Source organism: Parambassis ranga, chromosome 9 (assembly GCF_900634625.1).
Source record: "Parambassis ranga chromosome 9, fParRan2.1, whole genome shotgun sequence".
NCBI lineage: Eukaryota > Metazoa > Chordata > Actinopteri > Ambassidae > Parambassis > Parambassis ranga.
In genome coordinates this window covers 6361851-6387743 of record NC_041030.1, presented here as the reverse complement: position 1 = coordinate 6387743, position 25893 = coordinate 6361851, and the positions used below count along the sequence as shown (strand labels likewise).

The 25893-nt window shown below is 41.7% G+C and overlaps 3 protein-coding genes across 15 annotated transcripts; 2 read left to right on the top strand and 1 right to left on the bottom strand.

Annotated features, from left to right (window-relative positions):
- The first annotated feature begins 355 nt into the window (after positions 1-355).
- On the top strand, positions 356-4545 carry tchp (trichoplein, keratin filament binding). 2 transcript variants are annotated; one of them, XM_028413290.1, is made up of 13 exons: positions 356-418; positions 773-967; positions 1500-1710; positions 1792-1848; positions 2176-2244; positions 2585-2758; positions 2843-2955; positions 3045-3111; positions 3187-3359; positions 3447-3528; positions 3605-3790; positions 3884-4027; positions 4117-4545. In XM_028413290.1, the coding sequence occupies exons 2-13, from the start codon at positions 777-779 to the stop codon at positions 4147-4149; spliced, it is 1500 nt and encodes a 499-aa protein (XP_028269091.1). In that variant the 5' UTR covers positions 356-418; positions 773-776; the 3' UTR covers positions 4150-4545. The 2 variants fall into 2 exon arrangements, with proteins under 2 accessions (XP_028269091.1, XP_028269092.1); XM_028413291.1 differs by lacking the exon at positions 356-418 and adding an exon at positions 419-543.
- Positions 4546-4549: 4 nt separating this feature from the next.
- On the bottom strand, positions 4550-16353 carry git2a (G protein-coupled receptor kinase interacting ArfGAP 2a). Of its 12 annotated transcripts, none has more exons than XM_028413278.1 (22): positions 16188-16343; positions 15865-15917; positions 13761-13894; positions 13356-13468; positions 13140-13245; positions 12955-13041; positions 12715-12845; positions 12519-12613; positions 12395-12440; positions 11952-12003; positions 11782-11854; positions 11590-11687; positions 11402-11513; positions 11173-11315; positions 10935-11084; positions 9295-9543; positions 8565-8654; positions 7135-7217; positions 6825-7016; positions 6474-6605; positions 5954-6017; positions 4550-5869 (listed from the first exon to the last, which is right to left on the bottom strand). In XM_028413278.1, the coding sequence occupies exons 2-22, from the start codon at positions 15914-15916 to the stop codon at positions 5657-5659; spliced, it is 2415 nt and encodes an 804-aa protein (XP_028269079.1). In that variant the 5' UTR covers position 15917; positions 16188-16343; the 3' UTR covers positions 4550-5656. The 12 variants fall into 12 exon arrangements, with proteins under 12 accessions (XP_028269079.1, XP_028269078.1, XP_028269081.1 ...); XM_028413277.1 differs by having other exon boundaries at positions 15865-15937; positions 16188-16304; XM_028413280.1 differs by having other exon boundaries at positions 10935-11042; positions 15865-16349.
- Positions 16354-17146: 793 nt separating this feature from the next.
- ankrd13a (ankyrin repeat domain 13A) lies at positions 17147-23381 on the top strand. Its single transcript, XM_028414864.1, has 15 exons — positions 17147-17669; positions 18416-18551; positions 18821-18945; positions 19052-19097; positions 19294-19437; positions 19525-19714; positions 19813-19879; positions 19976-20057; positions 20370-20431; positions 20517-20647; positions 20732-20889; positions 20970-21161; positions 21243-21403; positions 21497-21561; positions 21671-23381. The coding sequence occupies exons 1-15, from the start codon at positions 17562-17564 to the stop codon at positions 21867-21869; spliced, it is 1866 nt and encodes a 621-aa protein (XP_028270665.1). The 5' UTR covers positions 17147-17561; the 3' UTR covers positions 21870-23381.
- The last annotated feature ends 2512 nt before the right edge of the window (positions 23382-25893 follow it).

Genomic DNA, 25893 nt, shown 5'->3' with positions numbered 1-25893 from the left:
ACCAATGCTTAGAGAGCAGACCAGTTCACACGAACAGAACTGGTCTTTATGCTGCCATAATAATGCCAACTATGGAGTTTTGTGCAATATTGCCAATAAATTACCAACAATATATAACAACAACAACAACAACAACAACAATAATAACTATCATTATTATTATTATTATTATTATTATTATTATTATTATACACAGGGTTATTATTGTTGTTGTTGTTTGTAGCTATGTTTTCCCTAAAATATTAGATAGTAAAGAACAAGTGGATGATATACATCCACGTTCAAGGGAGGCATCACGGTGCCTAACACGTCTCGCGTTTTCTTCGAGATCATAGTTTTGGCCTTTCTTGCTTCCCGTAGCGTAGGAGTAACTAGGAAGTACATCAGTAACCATGGAAAACTGAGGGAGACAATAAAGGTGAGTTTTCTTTGTGGATAAGCCTTACGTCGACTAGTTTTAATAAACACCTAGCAGGGAGAATCCCCCTTTCATCGGACACCTACGTAGTGTTGTGTTTGTGAAGCTACAGTGTCTTTAGCTGCGTAAGTATAGCAGGCTGCGAGCGCGTTGTTTGTATTGTTAACGTTTTAAGACACGTATTCATTACAACATTAGCAAACATGTGAGGGTGGCTCGATACTTTAGCGAATCTCTCCTTGTAGCGAATTGTGCTTATAGCTAAGATATTGTTAATTTGGCAATTTAACTTCAACAAGCAGAGTTTGTTGGGACTTGTCTGTCGTCACCGCTCATGCTCTGTCTGTTTTTCAGGTCCATGGCGCTGCCGACGTTCTCTACATACGTGCCAAGTCGGTCCCGAGTGCTGGCTGGACAGCTGGCCCGGCGGCGGGAGCAGGACGCCCGTTGGCGGCAGCAGTGGGAGCTAAATGCTCAGTACTTCCGAGAGCAGAGTGTCCACAGCCAGAGACAGGCGGCCTGGAGCTCCCGCAACTCCTATCAACAGAGGTAACTTCAAATAAGGCAGCATTTGTATGTCACCATCTGAATGAAACTTTACAGTGACAATAAAAACACCTCAATGCTATCAATGATTTCAGCTACAGCACTGCAGTTCTCTGTTCTCAGTAGTTCTGTCTGCACACTTACATCGCCCTTCCTATGTCTACAGTACTTGTGTGATATAAAATGGATTAATGTGGTCAAAACTTCAAAAAGATGCATGCTTGTTGAGCTGTTACTCTAATTTATTATTTATTTAGACACGAAAAAAACAGTAATACAAATGCTGTTCTGAGAGTAGTGGTATAAAAGCCACTGCTTCATTTTTTAGTGTTGCTTGTTCCTTGTACTGTATGTGTTTAAATATTAGTGCATCTGCACTTAAATTTTTGTAACTTTACATAAATATGTGTGGTATAATAATATATAGAGAGTTATTTCATTTAATTCATTTTGTATGCAATTTTATCAATTTTATCAGTAGATAAATCTCCCATAGAAACATAAACGGCATATTTTACTTTCTACATGTTGTTAGTATGGCAGCCTACCATAAAGAGAGAGTGAAGGAGGAAAAAAAAGCCAACCTGGAGCAGCGCAGGAATCGACTCAGAGCCATGCTTCAAGAAGAGAAAGATCGTCTGGAGGCGGAGCTCCGGAAAGTAGTTCCTGATAGGAGCACACTAACAAGCCAGTTAGTGCAGAAAACTAAAGAACTTCAAACATTGAGAGAGGAGAGGAAAAAGAAGGTACCGGTAGTTGTATGGTTAAGAGTATCCAGGTGTTATATCATCAAAGTGTGTAATGTTTTTCTTCTGTGTTATCCCTAGCTTGCACAAGAGCTGCTGAGGGAGCACTGGAAGAGAAACAACCCAGACCTGCGTGAGGTAGGCAGACTTAAACTGTTGTTTGTCAAACCTCATCCCTCAAAGTCTGACTGCTGATGAAATGATTAATGGCTTCGAAATCTAGAGACCTTCCCAAATATCTGAAGAGCCCAGCAATTAGAAGAAACAGACACTTTTTGTCAAGATGTTCATTTGATCTGGAAACTTATAGGGCTTGTGATGCAGATATTCCATGACTTTGGTGAACCTGAGTCCTGTGTTGACTTAAGAGAATAAAACGTTCTGGTATCCCTTCCACTGGGGTTCAAGTTCATCAGTATCTCTGTCCTAGCTATGTCACATCTCACTCTTTGTATCTGTCTGCAGCTCGAGTCAGCATTGCATAAAGATCATGTTGTCAGCCAATGGCAGGAGCAGTTATCTGAGAAGAAACAGGTAGGACAAAAAGCAAAATAAAACACTATCCATGGACAAAAGGTCTTTCAAGCTGTTGTATCCTTTGTCATATATGTTATGCCAGTTTTACTCAGTTTGTGAAGAAATTGCCTTCCACTACAGAGCTATATGGCATCACCTCCACACAGCCAGCGATGGCTTTAAACTTCTTTATCCTTTTACATTCACACAACAAATCCATTTTTAATTAAACTGTGCTCATGTGTTCTGTGAGCACAGTATCAAGTCTGTTCCTTATCAAGTTAATCCTCTCAACATTGTGCATAATTAAGAAAGTTTTGACACCCACTGTAAGTGACCCTTCTCGTCAAACGTGCAGAAAGAAGAGGCAGAACAGGAGGAGAAAAGACGCTTTGAAAACGAGTACGAGAGGACACGAAAGGAGGCTCTGGAAAGAATAAAGCAAGCCCAGGAGAGAAGAAAGGCAGAGGAGCAAAAATGGGCAGAGGGTCTCCGCAATCAGATGAAGGAACTGAAGCTAAGAGAGGAAGAGGTGTTTAAAAGCTCAACAACAATGAAACATTTGTAAATGTCAAAAATAGTTTTGCAGATGTATTCTTAAAAATGTCTCTCTCAGGCTGTTCGGCTTAAAAAAGAACAAGACGCTCTGCTGGTGCAGCAGTGTGAGCTGGAGAAGATTGAGGAGGAGAGGAGAATGCTAGAGGAAAGGAGAAGGAAGTCTAAGATGGGGTAAGGGATGCTTTTTCCAGATAGCTAATTAGTTTTTAGGATGATGCTGAGACACCGAGCTTATTGGGTTTGTGTGTGTGTGCAACCAGGCATTTCTTGATCCGTCAATATCGAACTCAGTTGAAGAGGAGAGCTCAGCAAGTGCAGGAGGAACTGGTAAAAAATATCTCACCTTCTGATGGTATTCTGAATGTTTTCTGGGTTTTGTAAGTTTTTCTCTGTGAACACCAGGGAGCTGACCGTAAGATCCTGGCAGCTTTGCTTGAAGGCGAGCAGGAAGACAAGAGGATGGAGACTGCACGAAGGGAAAGGGCTATTGCTGATGCTGCCTGGATGAAACAGGTGATTGAACAGCAGCTTCAGTTGGAGCAGGAGAGGGAGGCTGAGTTTGACCTCTTACACAGGTGAGCACCAAATATCACTCAGCCCTGACTCCACAGGAAGCAACTCCTACTCCACAAATACAAACCAGTGCATCCCATCTGTTTTAGAGAAGAAGCTCAGCGTGTTTGGGAGAAACGAGAAGCTCAGTGGGAGAAGGAGAGGAAAGCCAGGGAACGGCTCATGCATGAGGTAATTTCATTCTAAATGATGCTGACGCTTTGAGAAAATTTGATCATAAAATAAAGGCTGTGTTTCTCTTGGGAAGGTGCTTGTGGGGAGACAGCAGCAGCTGCAGCTAAAGATGCAAAAGAACCGTGAGGGTCAGGAGGAATCCCTGAAGAGACGAGAAGAGCTGATCCAGGAGCTGGAGCTGGAGAGGCAGTTCAGACAGCACGAGAAAGACCAAGAAGAGGCCCGTAGGACAGCACGGATGCAGGAGATAAATGCTCAGGTTGGGAGAGATTTGTGTTTGCAGGATTTTGACCTCACAGCATGGCATCAGACTGTGTGTTTGTGTAACATTGTCTGTGTATACACAATGTAGGTGGAGCAGCAACACCAAGACCAGTGGGAGGAGCAGTGCAGGATGGAGCAGGAGGAAGAGGAGGACAAGGAGGCCCTTCAATTCCAAGAGGAGGAGCTGAGACAGGAGATGCAGAGGATGGCCAAAAAAGGGTACCAGGAGAAGGTAAAAGATAAACAATTTTAATGATTCTGCAAGTTTACATTTAACAATGCTTCTCAGCATTAAAATATACTTGAATCGGTTTCTTTCAGATTCACAGCAGACCACGCTCAGCCTGGACATAAGCAGACCAGAGAGGCTCAAGTCAAAATGCATTGTGCGGTGTACATTTTCTGTATGTAGTTGGGCTTAAATTTGCCTTTTCTGTCTTGAAATAATAATCAAACACTCAAATGTAAAGTAATACCTCAATGTGGGTCTGTAGTTAGTTGTTATAGTTAGTTAGAATGTTTCCATAGTCAGTCTGCATAAAATCTTTATTTCTTTAGTGCCTTTTAAAAGATGAATTACCATGTACGTAGGTTTTCAGGTTCTGTTGTGCCTTGATGTTATTTAATGCCTGCATGTGTGTTGCCAACAGAAGAACAGACAGGGTTTTCGTTTTGTTATTCATTCAAAGTATATATTTTCTATTATGCATTTTTTAGATCTATTTAAATAAAACAAAATACAAAAACATAGAACTTTTGTTATAAATTATGTTTATTTAGAAAATAATTATTTTTTTTGAAGTACAGCTCAACCACTGTATCACATACAGTACATCCCTGCACTCCATTCAAGCACAGAGAGGGACATTACTTTGATCAGATTTCAAAATGTAAATAAACACTTGGTGAGGATGAACACTGGGCAGCACAAGAACACAGGGGGTGTCTACAGTTTTATCCCATATGTCACACATTAAATAATAAAACTAGCAGCAACAGAATGGGAGCACAAAACACATGAGCGTACACACTCTATGACTGTTAGCTCTAAAGTCACCAACAATGACACATAAGTCTGCAGTACACAGTGCAATGTGGAATCAAATCATTAGAAATAATGCATCCTGGTGCTGGTGAAGAATATAAACCGGCCCTTGAATGAGTGTTACTTGCATTCATTGGCTTGACAAATTGGTATACATAAATAGCTGTAACAAGTGTAGACTGGATTACACTTGGACAGGGGACAGACAATATAAATAGCTTTTTTTCATTAGCATTGCAGAGCTACTGTGTGTGCACAAAGTTCCCAACATTTAATGGAGGTTTACTAAAGGACCATTTTATCTTTCAATACTAAACTTTACAGTATGCTGATGCTTACACAGTGCAATAAAATAGAGGAAGCTCATTTAGCTACATGAGTGTTTGTAATAGCATCCAATAATGAAATCATTTATGGCTTTTCAGCATCCATGTGTGGCTTTGGACTGATCGTCATGTGGATTTGCTGTGCTGTGCTTACTTTCCTTCTCTCAATGCAAACTACTGACATCATGGACTGCCTACAGATATTTTGGAAGTAACAGAGTGTTTTACTCTAATTACCGCTAGCATTATTAGAAATTGTGCTACTACAACAGACAGCTTCTGGCTTTTAAAACCCTTAAAAACTCAGAATTTGTCCAATGTGGGCCTTAAATATTCTCAATACTTATTTATAAATTAAAAAAACAACACAACAATTTAAAAAAAAAACAACACATGCATATACCACAAATACAAAAGACAAACAAATTCTTAAAAATACATATAAAAACAAAACTGAGATGCAGACGGCTTTGCAGCCCTCTAAGTGCTGTTAGTTGGTATTCTCCTTGGTGGTGATGGTAACAAGCTGCTTGGCGGCCTTGGCAATGTCATAAGCACATTGGATGACCTGCTGGGTGACCAGCTGCATGTCCGGTCCCGGGCAGCCCTCTAAAGGCACCGCCTTCCGGCACTCACTCTGAAGCCTGCACGCACTGGATGTCAACAAGCGCAGAGAGCCTCTCACAGTCTCTGAGCGAGGCTTCTGCGGAGGAAGGTTCAAATACAAATTAAATTAAAACAGTCAGACAAATCATTAGTGTTTCCTGGAAAAGGGCAATTTTTTCACCTTGGGAAAGAGGGCAGCCATCTCTGTTACAGCCACATGTATTCTTTCTGAGCAGGGTATGAAGCTGTGAAGGGGAAAGATCTGGAGATGAGTTCAACTTACGGATGACAAATACAATCATAAAAACTCATAATCACACACACATAAAATATCAACCATTAGCTAAAACAAGCATGTCAGTTTACAAGCTAAGACATCATTTAGTATTCACCGCACACCATGCATTATATTACCTTCACCTTCAGGTCAACATCGACTAAAAACTGTTTATGGCGCAATTTTGTATATATATATAAAAAAAAAAATCACACACACCGTCAGCCATTATCAAATCCCTACACAGATAGAACTTATTTTTGTAAACTAAAGCAAATTAGACAAAATCAAATGTGACATGTTTCAAGCTGTTTGTTCAAACATGCAGTCACATTAGCAGGTGAGACAGAAACAGAAGAAGAAGCTGTGTGAGGGAGAGGAAAATAAAACTGTGCCTGGGAGGCAGGGACAGAAGCCAGAGTACCAGGAGGTGGGGTCAGGGGCCCGCAGGCTGAGTGGCTGAAGGGGAGAGGGGGGCTTCTCAGCCCAGGGCACCAGAGTGCTGAAACATCCCAGGCTGTGCCTGAGCCGACGCACACCTTCACGCTCACAAGGTCTGCTCACAGGAGTGAAGGATAGGGACACCAAAACAACATGAGCAGAGCAGAATGGGAGAAGGAGGAGGAGGGGAATGAAGGTAGTAAAAAAAAAAACAAAGGGGAAATGACTGGACATAAACACAACTTATCGTGATCAAGGAATGGTGAATGGAAAGATGTAATAGGAGCAAAGAGATGAAGCGAACATTCAGACCCATCTCTCTTCACATTCTGACCTGTCGTGTTTGTTGTCCTGAGCTGCTCGCAGCAGCTCCTGGATGTTCTTGGTGATTTGCTCAGTTTTGCGGATGACGTCCTCTGTGCTGGGAAGAGTGGGGTCTGACTCCGTCACCAGATCATCCAGCTCAGGGATGGAGCTGCCCTCTCCCAGCCAGCCACTGCTCCTCAGCCTCCCTCTTTTGCAGAAACTGCAGAGGGGATAAAGAAATCTTCAGTCACAACCCTGGTTGTAGTTTTTATCTACTCAAAGATCATCCAAATCTGTATGTTAGCAAAGTTTGTCGTCATTCTGCTTGATGCTCTTACCCCGAATCATCCGTCTCAGAGTCAATGAATGGGTTGTCATAATCACTTTCAGGCATGCTGCTTTGCTTTTCTAACTTTGAGGCCTGGAAAGCAAAGGGATGACAAAAACAGATCATCTGCAAAGCATCCCACATTTCTGACAGATGCTATGAACCAGATTCAGCTGTGGTCAAGTGTCAGTCTTAGTACCGCATGTCACAATAATCGACAGAAAAACATGAAGCCATTTCTGGCTGCTGTGAAACAATTTAACAATGTAAACAAGTCAAAGCAATGCAGAAGACTTTAAAGCTGTGAAGCAAGAGCAGATATTTAATTCCAAGTATTCAATAATGGATTAGTAAAACAGATGATGCAAGGGTTTGGATAGCTTGCAGCAGCACTGACGCATCACAAATGCATACCTATTTGTATATGATCATCATCAGATATGAACATGTTGATTTATGTATGAAAACTACTGAAATGAGGCTAGAGTCATGTGCAACAAAAAGCCAATGCTAATAATGAGCAACAAATGTGGCTGGAAACATGACATCAGCAGCATGACTAACTAGCTTTTACTCATTCTCCAAACTAAAGAGAAGAAAACCCCAGAGGGTCATTATCTAAGGATGGGAAGTCAGGGATCTGATGACTTCATAAGTGAAACTAAATCTCTGTTAAGTCCATTACACAAACTGCCTCCTCTCTAGAGCAGAGTTCACTATAACTGAACTTTATGCAGACTCGAAGCTACACAACAGGAAGCAGAAACAGTCAAACCACACTATGTGTACATGTAACATAGTCATACCCTGTTAATCTAGGACTAAGAATCTACACAGAATCCTTGTATGCACAGCAAAATGCAACACAGTATGATTAAGCCTGCTTTAAAAAATCTCATTCGCTCATATTTTTTTTGATCAATCTTAACAGATGATCCATATCTCTGACTACTACCACTGTAGAGAAGAATGAGCATGCTGCTGCAGGTTTAAAGTGCAAATTGAGCAATAAGAATGAATGAATAACCTTTTTATACTAAATAAAAAGGTCTTACAACTAAAAAATACATATACATTTAACAATAAAATCACATCACAGAATGTGCATTTTTCCCTTTGTCTAACAGGCAACTCTTTCATCATCATCTGCGGGAGCACAGGAAGATGTTAAAATTAGTGCCGCATTACAAGCGCAGCTTTCACTTTCAGTCAGGCAGAGGTTTTGTCTTTACATCCACTTTTCTGTTTCTTTAGCGACACAATGATGATGATGATGAAGTCAGGTGTCTGATGGTGGGGCAGCCAGTGGACGGGCAGGGGGTGGCTCATGCAGCAGGAGGGCAGATAAGTAGCAGTAGAGAAAGAGAGGTAGAATAATGGGCTCTGTGTAAGTTTGCTGCGCCCCACAATACATGGGCCGACTGAGGATGAGTACTTAACCTTTAGGGTACTGTCGTCCTTCGACCATGACAAGGTGGATGGAAATGAGGGGAGGGATGAAGAGGTGGTCACAAAAACGCCCCTTTCCGTCTAAAGACAGGGTTCAAATCACATTTTAAGGACACAGATTGTATAAACTAAAACCTCTGCATGGATATTAGAAGTCCCACAAGTCTATTCCAGCCAGTTGCTTGAATAAAGTTGATGGAAAGCTGTGAAATGACTGTAAAAAAATCCTCTGACATTTATTCCCTAAGCTCCAAATGACTTCCCAATGCAACTATAGAGCCTGGCAGATAATTCAATGAAAGGCACCAACAGACATAATTCACAAGTTTATAAACATAGAAATTTCATTTGAATTAAAGAGAAGTGACACGGATGAGTTAATGTGAGTGTGTGAATTTATCATGCATTACAAAAACACAGAGTATTTGTATGGTAGTTTTAATGCTTCATCAACATAAGAAAAACACAGTACAAACCTTGTATCACAATCACAGCATCTTCTCCAACAAAGCACTCCTGTAAACAGCAGCTATACTATGCAGATCATGTGTCTATGCTCCTAAATCAGAAAAACTACCCAGTGGTGAACGAGTGAGAAAAGACACACAAAAAGGCAGAGAGGGAAATGTTTGCAGACAAGGAGAAGACATGAGGGAGAGTCATGGAGACAGGGCTGTGGAGAGGAGGTGGCAGAGGAGAGCAGGGAACAGGTCTTACTTACATGAGGTGGGAAGGGTTGCAGGGTGGGGATACCTTCTTCTGGGTAGGGAGTTTCACCCTTAGGGAGATAGGGCTTCAGGCCTGAGCCAGTCTCATACATAGACATGGGCCGACTGGCCCGAGCGGACTGCCGGCGTTTCAGGGCTGAGGGGCTGGAGGGGTCGGGGTATTCTGTACCGCTGGGGATCTGATAGATATTGGCTGTGACCTGCCGCCTGAGAGAGGTGTTCTCGCTTTGCAGAGAGTGCAGCTGGAAGAGACGGTCAGCGACATACTAAGAGGTGCATCTCTGCAAAGCAAGCTGTGTTCCCTGTTCTGACCTATTATACACAAGCATATCACTTCATCTTTGCATTCACATTTATAGTACACTTTGATAGCATGCTGGAATTTAATTTGTCAAGAATACTTCTTAAAGGAGCTGCTCCAGATTAGGTAAACTATACTACTGACAACGGCCTGTCATATGGACAAGGCCTTGCCTGAAACACTTCACGTGCCTAGTCAACAGAAATTCTGTTTTGTTGAAGGATTCTATTTTAGTCTACAAAAATGCAAAGCAAGTGATAAGCAAGCAAAAGACTGTTGCACAGGTAAGCAACACAGGTGCATGTCAAGTAAAGTGTAGCTGCAGGACAGAGAATAACAAAAGATAAGAGGCATTCAAGACTTTAACAAAAACTAAAAAAAGTTTTTGTCAACACTGAACTGCCTTCAGATAATGCAATTTTTTTTGCATTCAGTACAGAGAGAATGTGAGACCTTGTGTCCTGTCAGCAGATGAGGAAATGCACTATGGTTTAACTACAACCTTCCTCTCTAATGTTGTCATCGTAACAGGTCACAACAAGCAAAGTGTTCTGCATGCTTTCTCCAACCAAATGTAGCCTGTTGCTAATCTACATTACTGCTGTGGAGTGAGAGCAACCATGATTGTCACTCTAACACATGCAATAATCATAAGAAAAAAAAATTATAAACCTCTTCAAGTTTGGATTTAGCAAGACAAATCAATAAATCCAGTATTCCAAGTTTGCATCAGCTAAGAAGTATACTTTCAATAAAGTTTCTATAAAATGTCAAAAAACTGCTGGAAATGGTTCAAAAACATTCTACACAGTAAACACAATATATGTGATGAAGCAAGGCACACATACAATTATGATTATATGATTAGTCACTATGTATTGTAAGGGAATTTTTCAAAAAAACATGCCTTTTCTTAACACATGCGTGTTAGTAACAGACAGCACAGCTTCCACTCTAATTTAAATATATTAAAAAACTGACTGTTATGTTATGAAATGGAAGGGAGTGCATTATCTCTACTACAATCAACACAAAAAAAACAAACCATAGACACATAAAAGTCTCCAGTTGACATTCAAGCCCGAACATTGAACATGCCGACCGAGACAGAGGGTGGACCGGCAGGGTGTCACAGCAGCCTCGTCTTGTAACAGAGCAGCCTCATTTTGGCAGATCAGCCTCTCATTGCTGGGCCTCCACACCAGAAAGCTTTTACACTGGGCAGGAGAAGTGCTCTGCTGACCGCTGTGCACCCCCTCCAGGCCACAACCCCAGTCTGGTCCACCCCCCCCTCAGGTGTTAGTGATCTTATGGACGGATCGCAGTGGATACCTTTTTTTGCATCAGCCTCAGTTCATCACTCAAGTTGTTGTTGGCTTTCATGAGGTGCTGGATCTTAGCTTCAGAGGCAGTAAGCGCGTGTTTCATCTCCATGTACTCCTGCATAGTAACAGGGCCATCAGAGAGATCAGAGTCCAGGCTCTGTGGGAACACACCAAAGAGGTGAAAATTCCAAGACAGAGGATGCGCCTTTCGGGGTTTTAGTTTGAGTAAATATTCACCAAAATACCTTGGTCCTATCTCCTTTGCTAGATGGGAGCTCTTGATCTGTATCCTCATCAGACGCAACACTATCATAGTCAGGCTGATCATTGTCCTGGCTGTCACTGCAGTGTCTGACAGCCACACTCTTCAGGATAAGTTCGACATTGTCTGGAACAAAGAGGCACAGAACAGTTAACACGGTTAATGTGTATCTGTGCTACACTTCAGAGTCACTTGCAATAGACGATACAGACCTTTGGGACTGGCTACTGAACTGCCCTGCTGTCTGCGCTTAGCATCACTTAATATGTCAATCACCAGAGTAGCAAATTCATGTGCATTAAATCTTGCAAGCTTCTGACGTCCCTGAATAAGAAACACAAACACACATCAGCAGTGCGGTCATAAGGAAAAGTGTTTGTAAGTCAAGTTGAGTACTCGCCTGGTTTCGTGTTGATGAATACTCTGGATTCACAGGGAGGAAAGGAACCACGGTCGACTCTGTAACCAGCGTGCTGTGGTTCTGTGTAGCCAACCACACTGCAAAATAATAATATATGCACGGGATGAGTGGCATTTACAGGTGTGAATAAAGCATGAGACGGTGAGTTCAGGCCACCGCATCTGTCTGTACCTGCGTCCGTCTCTCGTCTGTCCACTTCATCGTACACATCCATGGCCAGTTCCTCAAACAAATGATTACTGAGCTGCAGGAAAATAAGAGAATCATGCTTTGTCAAGACCTAAGTGAGGCGAGAAAGGAGAACTCGGTAGAGTTCTTTGTAGAAAACAAAATAAACTTACAGACTGCAGTTTCTTCTTTGCTGCCTTTGCCAGTTCTGACAGATCTAAACTGCTACAAACAGAAAATAACCTTTGTAAACATATGCTGATGAATTCTTTGTGTAGGTTCACATCACGCTTACTTAATCTCAAGTGATACTTACATGTTTCTGATCCGATACAAGATAGCAGTTAAAAAAAGATCAAATGTTTCAGTTCCAGTTTGTTTAGTACGTTTTAATCATTTCCGCATTCAGACAGTTCTTGGGTCTGTTTTCTTTAACAGATAACCGATACTGTACCGAGCTCAGCAGCATGTCAGAACAAGCCGCAGAGTAACAGTACAACAACAAACTGACTCTCTGCATCCACTTTGTCGGCTCAATTTAAGTCATTCAGTTGGGCTTATGTTAATTCAAAGGCAGCTAACATATGGTGCATTATGGTGACTTCTGCTTTCTTACCTGTCAGCCATTTGTGGAACAATGAAGTGCTGACCGTTTTTATGATCTGAAAGTAACAGAAAGAAGTTCATGATTATAGGAAATGCAGACAGACAACCATTTTAACTGCCCTCTAACCGAGTACCTGGTTTTCTTCCACACAAATAAAACGCCAGTCGATCAGTCAGTTCATACTGAATCTCCACCAGCCGGTCTGCCAGGTCGTGGTGACCAGATTCTCTAAAAAAAATACACAAATACAAATATAATTTAGCACTTTATAAAGTGAAATTAGAAGACAACGTTTTAGATGACAAAAACTATGGATTGTGTAGGCTTACCTTGCATAGTCAATGGGAGTTTTGCCATTGCTGTCTGGTGCTCCAGGATCTGCTCCATAAACAGTTAATAGTTCAGCCTGAGATACTTGTCCTGCCTTTGCTGCTACATGCAAGGGAGTGTTTCCTTTTTCCTGGAGGAGACAGTGATCAACACAGTTAGCAATTATGTCCTTAAACCCATAGCAAAGTAAAGGCAAAAAGGAAACTGCTGGTTTTGAATAGTAGATGGTTAAGTCTTACTGGGTGAAAGAAATTTGCTTGTGCTCCGAGGGATAGCAGCCTCAAACATGTCTCCAGATTACCGGTGCGTACACTTGAGTGCAGTTGCTGAAAACAAAGGAAATATTACAGTTTGACATAACACCAAAGATCAGGTTAAATGCAACAAGCTATTCAACTAAATACAAGGAGCAATTTCGCCTCACCTTACTCAAATCCTTGGCCGTTGAGCTGTCATCCTCTCGGCAAGGCAAGCGATGCACAAACGCCAGCATCTGATATTTGGCTTTTATGAATTCTGATTTGTTTGGGCTTTGGAGTGTGAAACACAAAGTGTCCAAAATAAATCAGTGGAACACAGCAACAATCTTTTTTTTGTTCTTGTTAAAACAACATCCAACTACTCCCCAACAATAACTCACTGAATTTTGTCCTGAGGGTTGGCCTTGCGTTTTCCACTCATCACAGACGCCGGGTCCAGCAGAGTGTGTTCCCATATTGAATTTGCACCATTGCTGTATAGTGCCTGAACCATCTAGGTGAAATGAAAAGGCATCCTGAAAATGCATCCTCCATTGATGCAGACTGTAGAATGCTGACCGGCTGTTAACAATTCCCATCCTGAACAGCACTTGCTATATTTAAACCAAATCAATACACCTCAGATGGATCTGATACACACAGCTGCTGTCAACATATATCTTCTGCAGGTGTAACATAATCTGAAGGCATATCAGGAGACTGCCGATAACCTACAAAAAAAAATATCCACAGCCCAAAGAGTAGAGATATGCAGCAAAGATGAACATAAATACAGGGTTGTTTACCTGTAACTGCGTAGGAGGCCATGGTGTGTGCGTCAGGTGGCGGACTTGTGAGCTGTGCCTGCCCAGACTTCGATGAACACTGCAGCATTCGTCACAAATCAACACCCCCCTGTTCACAGAGGCCCAGCGAGGGTCTGACACACAAGACAAACCACAATGTCAGCATACGGACACTTGGAGTGATCCTAATGCTAAATTGCAACAGATGTATGATTTAAATGAAGGAGCAGCTAGAAGAGAGGTACGCCTCTTTTTCTTTCTTGTACGGTACTCTAACAATCTGCATCCATTTTATGGTGGCATAAACGTACTATAACAGATAGGATATGATATATGGATGTGTTTACACAGACTTTGACAGTTCCAATAATTACTGGAAAGACAGTAGTGTCAACTTGCTGCACTATACTGCTGTCAGCTCTACACACATTATGCTGCAGCCTGAAATATGCATATGAGAAGCAACTGTGTATAAAAGTCCCAAAATATTCATTACTGCTTTGGGTAACATTTGCTGAAAGCTAATAACCCCTGAGGGGTTACAAAAAAGTTATTGTTGGTTTTATCCTCTTAGTCCCAGTGCCTAGCTCTGATCACAGGAGGCACTGTGTAGGCTTTTATATCACAAACAATAACACAAATATTTTAATGATAACTGCAAATTTCAGGTAATTCATCAATAAATGCAGCTTCAATAGTTTTTTATGTCTTCATCAGTGAAAATTTAGGCGGAGGTCATAGATTGTGTAATAAGGAAGTGAAGACAATTGTAGGCTGAAGTACCTTCTAACGCAGCAGCTTCCTCTTTCAAAACTTTGCAGACAATATGACAAATAAATAAAGAATTTAAAGCCGCATGTGTAGGTAAAGCATGGTGTTAGAAACAGAGACGTGGTGTAAGTTACAGTATACTCCACGACCCAAATAAATATGTTTACTTAACCTTGACCTAGTTCGTACACTTCATCTAACACAAATGTCTCAAGCTGTAGCGACAGGAAACATCTCAAGAACAAAAACACTGTAAATTCAGCCAGTAAACTGGTGCACTGACAAACCCTGATCCAGACTGGAGATGTCTGAACAACAGCTGAGGTTCAGAAGCAACAGCTGCAGGAGCTGCTGGTCATATTCTGCCTCCTGGTTCCAGACACATTTTTTTTTAAATCTCCTCCTAACAACTCTGTGTTAGCGCTGACAACTCTGTGTTAGTGCTGACATACCTCTTTTACCCCTTTCCTCAAGAAGTGCTGCTAAATTTAATACCACATCTTGAAACTCTAAAAATATTCACACCCAACAAATGGTAACAGTCATATGGCAGGGCAATCCAGGCCAGCTGCTGTGGAGACATCAAGGTAATTTAAATGACATGATGAGAGACGAGATGCTTACATAGATCTCTCCTTTTTGGGGCTTTTCACAATTTATTTAAAAATACAATCAACATCCTACTGTTAGTTAATCACATTTACAACACATCCGGGTGCTACAATAGAAAAAAAAATCTCTTCTGCATTGAGAGTATGCAGTCAATTCACTCAGCATCCTGTTTTGCTTCCGGTGCCTGCTGAAAAACATCACGTCATGTCTGTATAACTACAACTTATAAAAGAAAATAAATCTGCAGCAGATATGACGGAGTAACTGTTAATATGACAAAAATATATCTGGATTTAGGATGTCAGCATGGAGTTTTTTGTAGTAACTTTGGTCAAACTACAGGAGAAAAGGAGGAAGGGGCCTTGGCATTTGATGCAGATGAAGCAGGGCTCTTTTACCAACAGGCCCACTGACTCTTCATGAATGGTGCAGTCATTTTAATGTCACTTCAGACATGACAAAGAGATCAGAGAGGATAAAGCTTCCTCTGTATGTCAACAGTGCACTTATATTACAGCCACAAAAAACTGTTTAAAAATCAGCCGCAAGCGAGGCTGTAATGTTGACTTGGCCAACCCAGGCAACAGGGCACCTTACATTTAAAATAAGAAGTGTGGGCCAGATCTGGTAATCTGATTGAAACCAGCTTTGAAGATTGAAGCACCAAACGTCAGTACATAGATACCAGCTAAGCACTGCAGATGGGTGTGAATTTGCTTACCTGGAAGACTGCAATCTGCGCAAACCTCTGTGTTTCGTAGACGTTTAGACATCCTTTAATCGGGAAGAAATGCCTTTCAAAATCAGCAGAGTATTATATACGTTAAGATAATCATTGATTCCTGTGTGGAGATGCCTTCTGCTCTGTCTAGACCTAGCTTATTAAGAAAAAAACAACCCAAACAACGAGCCACGGCGTTACTTCATTGAACTATTGCAAGCGGTCTGGTTTTGGCTAGCGTTTGCATTACACTCATGAAAACATTTCCTCCCTGGACTGAGTACAATGCTGCTTCCCCGCAAGTTAGCTGAGTTAGCACCCACCTGACTGGCTAACTAGCCTGTGCCCATATGGTAGTTTACTCCTCAGCCTCCTGTAGACAGCAGCACGTAGAGCGAGGGCAATCCGTACGGCAGCTGCGACACTGACCTACTGAGAGGGCTGCCCTAAACCCGCAGTGTTACCTCTCAGGAAATAAACTTCCACAAACGGAGACTTCCTGTTAATCAGCGTGTGTCTCTGTGCAAATCTCAAACGCGACACTGTTTTATACAGCTATAATAAAGTATCAAATACAATGCATTATGTCTGGTGAGATCTGGGGTTTGGATGAGTGCTACACAACCTGACAGACTCAACTGAGGGCTTTGAGAACAAATCTAAAGCGAGTTCAAGAGGTGAGTTTGATCTATGCACCGTGTGACACGGTAGAGAAGGCGAATGTTTTATCAGAAACTGGAACAACCCTGTTGGATTTTAATTCGAGTCTTCTTTTAAAACAAACTTTGTATCTATACTCGTCTTTCACTTAATAAATAAAATACATAAATAAAAAACTGGCATAATAAATTCAATGAGCCGCTTAGAATAAATGATTGGTTCTGAATTCGTTAAAAAAACACACATTATGCACCAAACGTGAATTAAGCTGAGTGAAACAAGAAGCTACAATATGTTATTTTCTATCATTTTATACCGAGAGGTTAGTGGTATTCACTGTTAACGCTGTTGCGCGCACTGGAGGTGCCGATTCAGATTTTCAACCTCCCTCCTTGGAAAGTAAACGCGCCGATCCCATTTCGGTGTTGTACAGAGTTTTGTTTAAAAAAACAACTTTTCTTCATTGATTAATGAAGACTATAATAATGAAAAATTTCGACTATTCATATTTATAACAATCTGTAGGAGGAAATAACATAATTTTGGAAAATGTTTTTTGACCTGGGCGTTCCGCCACCCCTGTGTAGAATTGTTGAATGGTTGCGTCCACACTGGAACTGACTATTTTTTTCTAAAGGCGATGGCATTATCTTCAAATCTTGATTCTTTCGAATAGCGACTTAAGACATTAATGATATTACACACTAATCTGTTTCATATTTAAATACGGCTGGAAAACGCGGTTAGTTACATGGTAACAATCGGAGTGCTAGCTTGTTGTTATGTAGGACACCCCTGTCGCCACTGGCAACTTCTCTGGGCACTTCCTTGTTCAAAAGTTTTATTTAGGGGAAGGCTCGGGGGGAAAAGTTGATGATCAGATTGGTTATTATTTCGACTCTGCTGACAGATATTGAAGACATGGGTCATATTTATGGTACGTGTTGGCCTAACTAGCGTGTGGCTATCGCAGCTTTTCTCATGGCTGTAATCACTGGCTGGCTAACTTGGCACTGAGAGGCTCCAGAAAGAGGAAGATGTCCACGGCTAACGTAAACGAAGACATCAGAGAGAAGTTCCCTCTGCATTCCGCAGTGTGGGAGAACGATTACAGGAAACTGGAAGAACAAATAAAGTTACCACAGGTTAGTAAACACGGCTGATAATGCTGCTAACACACACGGGCATGCTTTGCTAGCTGCATGAAGCGGGGAGAGAGCAGTTGAATCTCCGTAGCCAGAAGTAGGCCAGCGGTGTTGACAGATGCTCCGTAGTTACACACTGATAACACTTGTAAAAGCAAAAGTTATCTATCCATACATCAACAGGTACTGTTTAAAAAAAAGTCTCAATACAAAACAATCGCCTGTTTATAGTTGAAGCCAGCCCAGACATGGAGGGGATATAATAACATAGAGGTGATGATAACAAAGGACTGCTTTACTTGTTAAATCTAAACATTTCAGATGTGTTGTCCGCTTGGTAATTCGCAGTGTGTTTTATTGTGTCAGTCAATGTTTTTTTTTTTAGAGATAATTATGTTATAACTGTATAAGGGGCCACTAAGGAAACAAATAGTTCTACAGCTTTTATAATCTATTGTTGTTTGATTAATGCCAACCAGTGGCTTCATCTGAGACTTCAGTTGTTTCCGTTTAGTAATACATTTACCTGAACTCTGTGGCTCGCATGAGACTCAGACACGATGCCCACGTACTAGCTTTCTGTTTCATTATCAAGTTGTTCAAATTAGTAGGTGAGCAGCATGAGTTCAGTATACATTTTTATTATATGCAGTGCTACACTATTCAATTTAGACAAGCGTCTAAATGTCAGTACACATATTTCTGTGCTTGTGTGTGTGTGTGTTCACTTATAATATTTTCCTCAGAATGACATTGAGGCTGTGGATCCCAGAGGTCGGACACCTCTGCACCTGGCAGTGTCACTTGGGCACCTGGAGTTGGTAAGAGTCCTCCTGCGGCACGGTGCTGAAGTGACTAAAGAAAACGCCTATAATTGGACAGGTGGGAGTGCTATGACATCACAGTGTTTCCTTCCTATTATGTGGATGTTGGATTCTATGGGTTTTTCGCTTGCTTAGAGTCCTTGTCCTTGTAGCCTAATTAACATTGGCTGTTAATGGAACTTCTGGTAAAAAATTGCATGTCCTTTGCTGCTTCCTTGGTTATTACCATCATTGTTGAGGTTTTTAAAAGGGAAACTGCTGCTGCAGAACAGATGCTACTAAAAGGCTGGGCGGTTTGTTTATATATACTTCTCTGTCTGTGTGTAGTGCTGCAGGAAGCAGTCAGCACCGGAGATCCAGAGATGGTTCAGTTAGTGCTTCAACGCAGAGACTACCTCAAAGCCTCCACAGCTCTGGGAGGAGTGCCTGAGCTGATGTCAAAGATCCGAGAGGTTCTGCTCCTTTTATGTATTATCCTAAATGTTTTTTCATTGTCTTCATGTGTCCATGGAAACACTGACTGGCAAAGTAAATAATTGCTCTTGTTTTCATCCACAGTCTCCAGACTTCTATATGGAAATGAAATGGGAATTCACCAGTTGGAGTAAGTTATGTATTATTAAAGAAAGCTGTTGAAAATATTGAATATATATATATACACACATTACAGTCTTTCAGAGCCAACCGGTTTTATCAGGTCATACAGGAAAAACAACATACCTAGTTTTGAGTCATACTGTTTTCCTTGTGTGGATACATTTCTTTCCATCGTGGGACATTCACATGCTGTTGCTTCACAGTCCCTCTTCTGTCCCGGGTTTGTCCAAGTGATGTGTGTCGCATCTGGAAAAGTGGCGCCTGCCTGCGAGTGGATGCCACTCTGCTAGGCTTTGAAAACATGACCTGGATTAGAGGGCGCAGAAGTTACATCTTCAGAGGAGATGGTGTGTGTTTCAGCTATGTTTCACAGAAACAGGTTCTCCTCTGAGTTACAGTGTTATAATGTCATGTAAATGGATCTCTTCTGACAGATTCATGTGCAGAGTTAATGGAGATCAACCATGATGATGAAGTAGTGGACACCGAACGTTTCAACATATCCCAAGAAATGGAGGATGTCACTCTAGAGTCAATGCAGCCAAATGAACAGGAAGTTGCCAAAAGGTTGACTACTCCTGTTGTCAACACCTACTTGGACACAAAGGATATTGCTTTTGAGAGGCAAGCTGAACATCTGTGTTTTACAATATAAACAGGTTCCTTGATCAAATCATCATTTGACCTATAGATGGCATATAAACTGTCTTTTCCCTCCACAGGAATAAGTCTGGGATTTGGGGCTGGAGAAGTGACAAAACAGAAGTCGTCAATGGATTTGAAGCCAAGGTTTACAGAATTTAGAAATGATCCCTTTTTATAATATACGGTAAGCAAAGTGTGTTAATAACACTGTCTGACACTAGCTCCTGATTGTTTTCTCAGGTTTTCAGTGTGAACAATGTAAACGTGGTAATCAGGACAAGGACAGAACACCTCACAAACGAGGAGAAAGCCAGGATCAAAAGTAGGTTGAACCTCTTCATTGTTATTTTTCTGCCCTTCACTACACGTATTATGTCTTTATGAACTTCCTACATTGAGAACACTGGGTACAAAGGCTGATCTGCCTTTTTCAGTGCTGTAATTTTCAATCATGGTAAACAGAAAAGGTAGTTGATATCAAACTCTATGCACAATAGTGCAAACTGCAACTTCATGCACCGACAACTCATTTCCTATTGCGTTACAAACTGTAATGTAAACAGTAAATTCATCTCTGAAGTAACAACAAAACTACACTCTGCATGAGTACTGAAGTTGGACTTTTTGTTCAAAGGTGAAAGAAATGTCTTGGAGTCTCTGCTGGGGACTGTGGAGCAGCATATAAGTGCACAAGGGGTAAGTTGTAAATTCAGTAATTTCAAAAATGATGCTGTTTGTTTACACTCAGCAGCTGAGTTCTGGTTTCTGATTGGTTTGGTAGGACCTTACTCTTGAGTATGCAACTGCCACCAACCCCACTGCAATCACCCCAGAAGAATACTTTGATCCTGACTTTGACTTGGGGAACAGAGACATTGGCCGCCCCATCGAACTGAGCATTCGAACGCAGAAGTAAAGCATACTTTGTTTTTCTTAGCTTGGATCTATCTACATTGAAAGATTAAACATGGTCTGTGTTTGTTCTGTGATACACAGGTTCAAAGGTACGCTGTGGATGAGTGAGGAACATCCTCTGTCCCTGGTGGAGCAGGTAACCCCGATTATTGACCTCATGGCTCGCACCAGTTCCCATTTTGCACGGCTACGAGACTTTGTAACCCTGAAGTTTCCTCCTGGGTTTCCTGTGAAAATAGGTCGGTGACATTTCCACACTATGTGCTAAACAGCACTGTCTCTTGTGTTTTTGTGCATCATATTGCTTCCTCTCTTGCAGAGATTCCCCTGTTCCATGTGCTGAATGCCAGGATTACCTTTGGTAATGTAAATAAATGCAGGACTGAAGAGAATGCGGACACACCCGCCGCAGCCACACCGACCGCGGCCACACCGACCGCGGCCACACCGACCGGGGGCACACCGACCGCGGCCACTCCGACATCCTCAGGAGAAGACGAAGAAGCAGCAGGTTGGACGTCACCCACTTTATCCATTGTGTTATAATTCAACCTGTAATTTTTCTTACAGGCTTATCTCTTTGTGTGCCCAGCACCACCTCCATTTCAGGTGTGTCCCTCAGTGTTTGAGGTTCCTGCGAGTTATCACCGAAGAGGAGGCAGCCGCCACACACCCATGTCCAACAATGATGAAGAGCTTTTGCAGTATGCCATCCATCAGAGCCTGCTGGAGTCTCGCAGAGGCCCGGACCAGGTCAGATTCTCACTCGGCTGGTATTATTTCCACACATCCTCCCTTATTCTTTATGTACCCCATCCTTTATACTTTGTTTTTTTGTGGTTGTAGGAGGGAAGCTGGGATGATGCTGATGATGAATTCAGTCATGTAATGCCAAGTAGCCAGAGTGACAGGTAGGTACAGCTTGTTAACATAACTGTGCAAACAGAAGCTTGATACATGGGATTTTTTTTGGATGATCTGTTCCTGTACTAAACTCTTTCTCTGGCACTGTCCTTCTAGGAGTATCCCAGAGGGGCTGCTGGTAGACATTGGAGACAGCTCCAGCCTTGCGACGTCCCCCTCCGTGTCTAGCCCAGACTCAGACCTCCGCCTGGCCATGGAGCTCTCCGCGCGAGCTCAAGAGGAAGAAGAGCGGATGAGGAAACAGGAGGAAGAGGAGCTTGAAAGGATATTGCAGCTGTCGCTCACGGAGAAGTAAAAGGAATAAGAGGGAATAAAAATAATAATTTTCCAGATCCAGAAGCAACCACCGCACCTCAATTTTCCTTCCTAACCACTCTAGTCATCTATGCAACTGCAGATTACTTTCTGTAACAGATCATTCTTGCACAGGCAATATCAAACTCTCGCTATCCAAACATTTCCTACAGGTATTTTTGGTATGAGCATACTCTTTTATATATTTCTATCCTGGCTTTCAATGGACTGTTAGAGATCATTATTTATTTAGTTTCCTTACTGGTTCAGATTCACAGCTGCAACCTACATGTGTTGATCATATTGTGGTCTGGAGCAGTTTTTTTGTGTGTAATTAAGGCTCTTTGAACAAAAGGCTCCTCAAGGTGACTTAGCGCTCAAATGTGGCCCTTAGGATCCACACAGGTGATGCTGATAGAATAAAAAAAACAACCCAGCACAACATGAAGCTACTAGCAATTTGGAGAAGACTTGAGTATTTTCACCGTAAAGTCATCCTACAGAGACACTTTGTGAAGAATCACAGGCTCACTGAATTATAAGGATCTCAGGGCTCCAACTTTAGATTTTTTTCCCCTTCACTTTGGATTTTATTTGCTAAAGCTGTCAGAAATTGTAGCCGGTTGGATGGTACCAATTCTTCATATCACCCTACACCAACAATCATTCAGACAGTTGGATTGGAGTCAGATGTTCATATGTAAATGATCTTTCTTGTACTTCTTGTGAATGTACACGCTGCAGATGGACAAACAGAGCATGTTGCTGTAAGATAAGATTGAAATTAGCTGCATGGTAACATATCTTTGCTGCAACATTGACGGGAAGTTTTAATTTTCCTGACCTGATTCCTGCATTTTACATTCGAAGCAACTTCACCTCAGTTCATAATGCAATAGCAGAGACCAGTCTGCAGTTTAGGTGCAGTTCAACAACTATTGCTGCAGAGATTCTTCCACTTCCTGAGGACAGTCTGCCTTTTTGTAGCCACGAACAACCCGAAACCTCTGAGCAGAAGAAAAAACAGCACAGGTCAAGCATGGCCGCCGTACATAGGATCAGTTTCCTCAGCATGTGCCAAGGAATGCTTTGCTCTGATTACAATTGGAGGAGTGGGGACTGTTTTATGTCGTGCCACTAAAACTAAATTTTCTGAATACATTTTTTTAAAGACTTTGTAACAAAAAAAACAAAGTGAAGTTTCAGTTTTAATGGAGTGATGCTGTCTAATGTACTTTAACCACTATAGTTGATTTCACTGACAACCAGCCGCTCATTGAACAGTCTGCGGCGCTGCGTCAGTAGCGTCAGCTCTGCTACTAACTGTAACAAACAAGTTGCCAAACTGCTGAACAGTTGACATTAAAAAGGCAAGCTTTGGTTAATTTAATGTTTTTGACACAAACCATTTTTTTTTTAATATGTTAAAATTTTAAGAGAATGTGTTGGTTTCAAAATGTTCTAAAATAAAAGCACTTTATTTCCATAAGGACTACATAAAAAGCTCATGTGCTTTTTTTTTCTTTACAAACATACAGCTGATGAAGTATAGGTTGTCTTCATCACCTTAGATTATTTTATTAGTGTCAACCTTTACAAAGTAAAACTTACTTTACACAGCAGGAATCACTTCTAAAAAGTGTTCTTGTCCAAATTATAATAAAAAAAAATAGTTCAGTACCTTGGGGCATATTTTTAATGTGTAGAGAATGATGTTTTCTTGATTTCAGTCTCCACACAAGACTCAATCAGAGCTGCTTTACACTTGTTTAATTACAGCGATGACCATTCTCTAACTTTGTTGTTTCGATTTCTTTTTATTGTCTTTCAAATAAAACTTCTCTTCAAAATGGCTGATATAGTAAACACCTTTATTGTCATACAGAATAAAATACATTTCTTCACCATCAAAAGAATAAAAAAAGTAGCTGAGATGATTGGATCAGGCATTTCAACATAAATAAAGTCATAACTAACATACATGAATTTGATGTTTTTCCCAGCAGCACTGAGTTTCATGTGTTTGTGGGCGGGGGTGAGGTCAGGTGCTGTTACTGCCACCAGCCTCACCCCTGCTCTGTGCTTCCAGTGTCACTTCTCGTCCTCTCCTGTCCAGCTTTGGTTTGATGCTGAGATGTTACTCTCATCATGTTTAGCTGGACACAGACCCCACTGTGGGCAGGGGTAGGCCTATCAAACATAAAAAAAAAAAAATCTCAAGTGACCTGAGATAATGACAGATTAAACAGTTCAGCAGGAGTTGTGCATCAGCGAGGCTTCTTGGCAGCTAGGTGGCAGACGTCCACTTCCCCTCAGCCTGCTCCGGTCAGTAGATGGCCGTGTGCCGGTGCTGGTCTCCGCGGAGCAGGTGCAGCTTTGCACCGGGCGGACAGCACGCCTGTCTCCCGGTCTTTATGTCCTCCAGGTTTTGCGATGAAGTGTCAGCGGCGGGGCAGCGGTTTGTAGACACATACAGCCATGATGATCAGCAGCAGCAGCAGCACGCCGAGGACAATGCCCAGTACCACTGTGAGGACACACAAAAGCACACACAGCGCCGATCCGCCAGTAACAACAGATTAACACGCTGCCTGATGTCATGGATCGACTGGTGTCACTGGTTTATGATTTCAGTAAGCTGCTGTCACCGTAGGACTGATAATGAGCCTGAGTAATGTGTCAGCATCTCTGCCTGCACTAACAGGCCTCACACTGGTCTCCACAGCCCAGCAGCAGGACTCACCTAAGTTCTGCCTCTGCAGGACCTCATAGGGTCTCTCCGTCAGTTTGGGTTCTTCCAGCTGAGCGCTGACTAACGCAACAAAACACATTATTACTGTGTGAGGGATGAGATGCAGCATCATAGCGGTGGAGGCTGGAGGATGATGATGATGTTGATGTTGATGATGCGAGTGGGGCGTTCCCCATTCCGCCGGAGAATCTGGGTCCTAAAGCCCCTGGGCTCGAGAAGCTATCAGCTAACAATCAGGTGACAGGAAGTTGATGAATTTTAACAGATCAATTTTATTATTTAGTTATTTTAGATAAATGTTTCTCAATTAAACATGGCTGGATAAAATAATCCAATTTTTGATCATTTGTTTTGTTATATTTTTATATTGTTGGACCTGAACCTGGTTTGTGAGAATACACCATGCTAACTTACACTGTTAGGCTGAAATTAGGTTAAATATCTTTTAGTACAGGAAAATACTGCAAGGGAAAATAAAATACAAAAATATAAAAAGCAATTTTGATGAAAATACAGTTAAAAAAACAATAATAATCAAAAACAATAATTCTTTTACAGTTCTGTCACACTTTACAGAGTAAGGCCACAAGTTATATCTGATTTACTGATTGTGTTTTTGAGTACTTCATTAACAACTGAAATATGTATAAAATAGTCCACATACCAAGTACCAATAGTTAAAATGTTATTGGTGCAGAGAAGCTCATCCATGCCTTTGTCTGTGCTGCCAGGATCTTGATGAGGGTGATGATATGATGATGATGAAATACGAGCACCCCCCCCCCCCATCCTTACACACTGCATTGGCCCCACATCCACCTCCGCATCGAATACAAAGTCCTCCTCCACACTCACCTCTGTCTTCATGGAAATGCCCCCGAATAGCTTATTGAACTCCTCACCCCGCACACGAGTTACAGAACCCGGTCAGTCCAGATGCTCCAACTGCAGCCTCCCAGGACTCACCTCCAGACTATAGGCAACAGGACCTTTGCAGCGGCTGCTCATCAGCTGTGGAAAAGCTGTGTCAGACCACCTCAGGGCGCCACAGATGGTGGATGCTTTTGAAAAAGGTTTTTCCTCTTTAGGAAAGCATATCAGCAGCTATTTTATATTGGTTACTCTTTTCATCTTCTTTTATCTACTATTAATTGATTGATAGATTTTTTATGTTGAGACTTGCTACCAAGTGCATTACAAATAAAACTCATTATTTCTTTCATTAAAATGTGTTATTCTGTATACCCAAACAGGGGGGAAAAAAGCAATACAT

Coding starts and splice junctions, on each gene's coding strand:
- tchp (XM_028413290.1), top strand. CDS start 777: ATGGCGCTGCCGACGTTCTCTACATACGTGCCAAGTCGGTCCCGAGTG. Junction 968..1,499: donor CGCAACTCCTATCAACAGAG/GTAACTTCAAAT, acceptor ACATGTTGTTAG/TATGGCAGCCTACCATAAAG. Junction 1,849..2,175: donor ACAACCCAGACCTGCGTGAG/GTAGGCAGACTT, acceptor ATCTGTCTGCAG/CTCGAGTCAGCATTGCATAA.
- git2a (XM_028413278.1), bottom strand. CDS start 15,916: ATGTCTAAACGTCTACGAAACACAGAGGTTTGCGCAGATTGCAGTCTT. Junction 11,316..11,401: donor TTCAGTAGCCAGTCCCAAAG/GTCTGTATCGTC, acceptor TCTTTGTTCCAG/ACAATGTCGAACTTATCCTG. Junction 5,870..5,953: donor TGGCTGCCCTCTTTCCCAAG/GTGAAAAAATTG, acceptor CTTCCTCCGCAG/AAGCCTCGCTCAGAGACTGT.
- ankrd13a (XM_028414864.1), top strand. CDS start 17,562: ATGTCCACGGCTAACGTAAACGAAGACATCAGAGAGAAGTTCCCTCTG. Junction 19,715..19,812: donor AAGGATATTGCTTTTGAGAG/GCAAGCTGAACA, acceptor TTCCCTCCACAG/GAATAAGTCTGGGATTTGGG. Junction 21,404..21,496: donor CTCGCAGAGGCCCGGACCAG/GTCAGATTCTCA, acceptor TTGTGGTTGTAG/GAGGGAAGCTGGGATGATGC.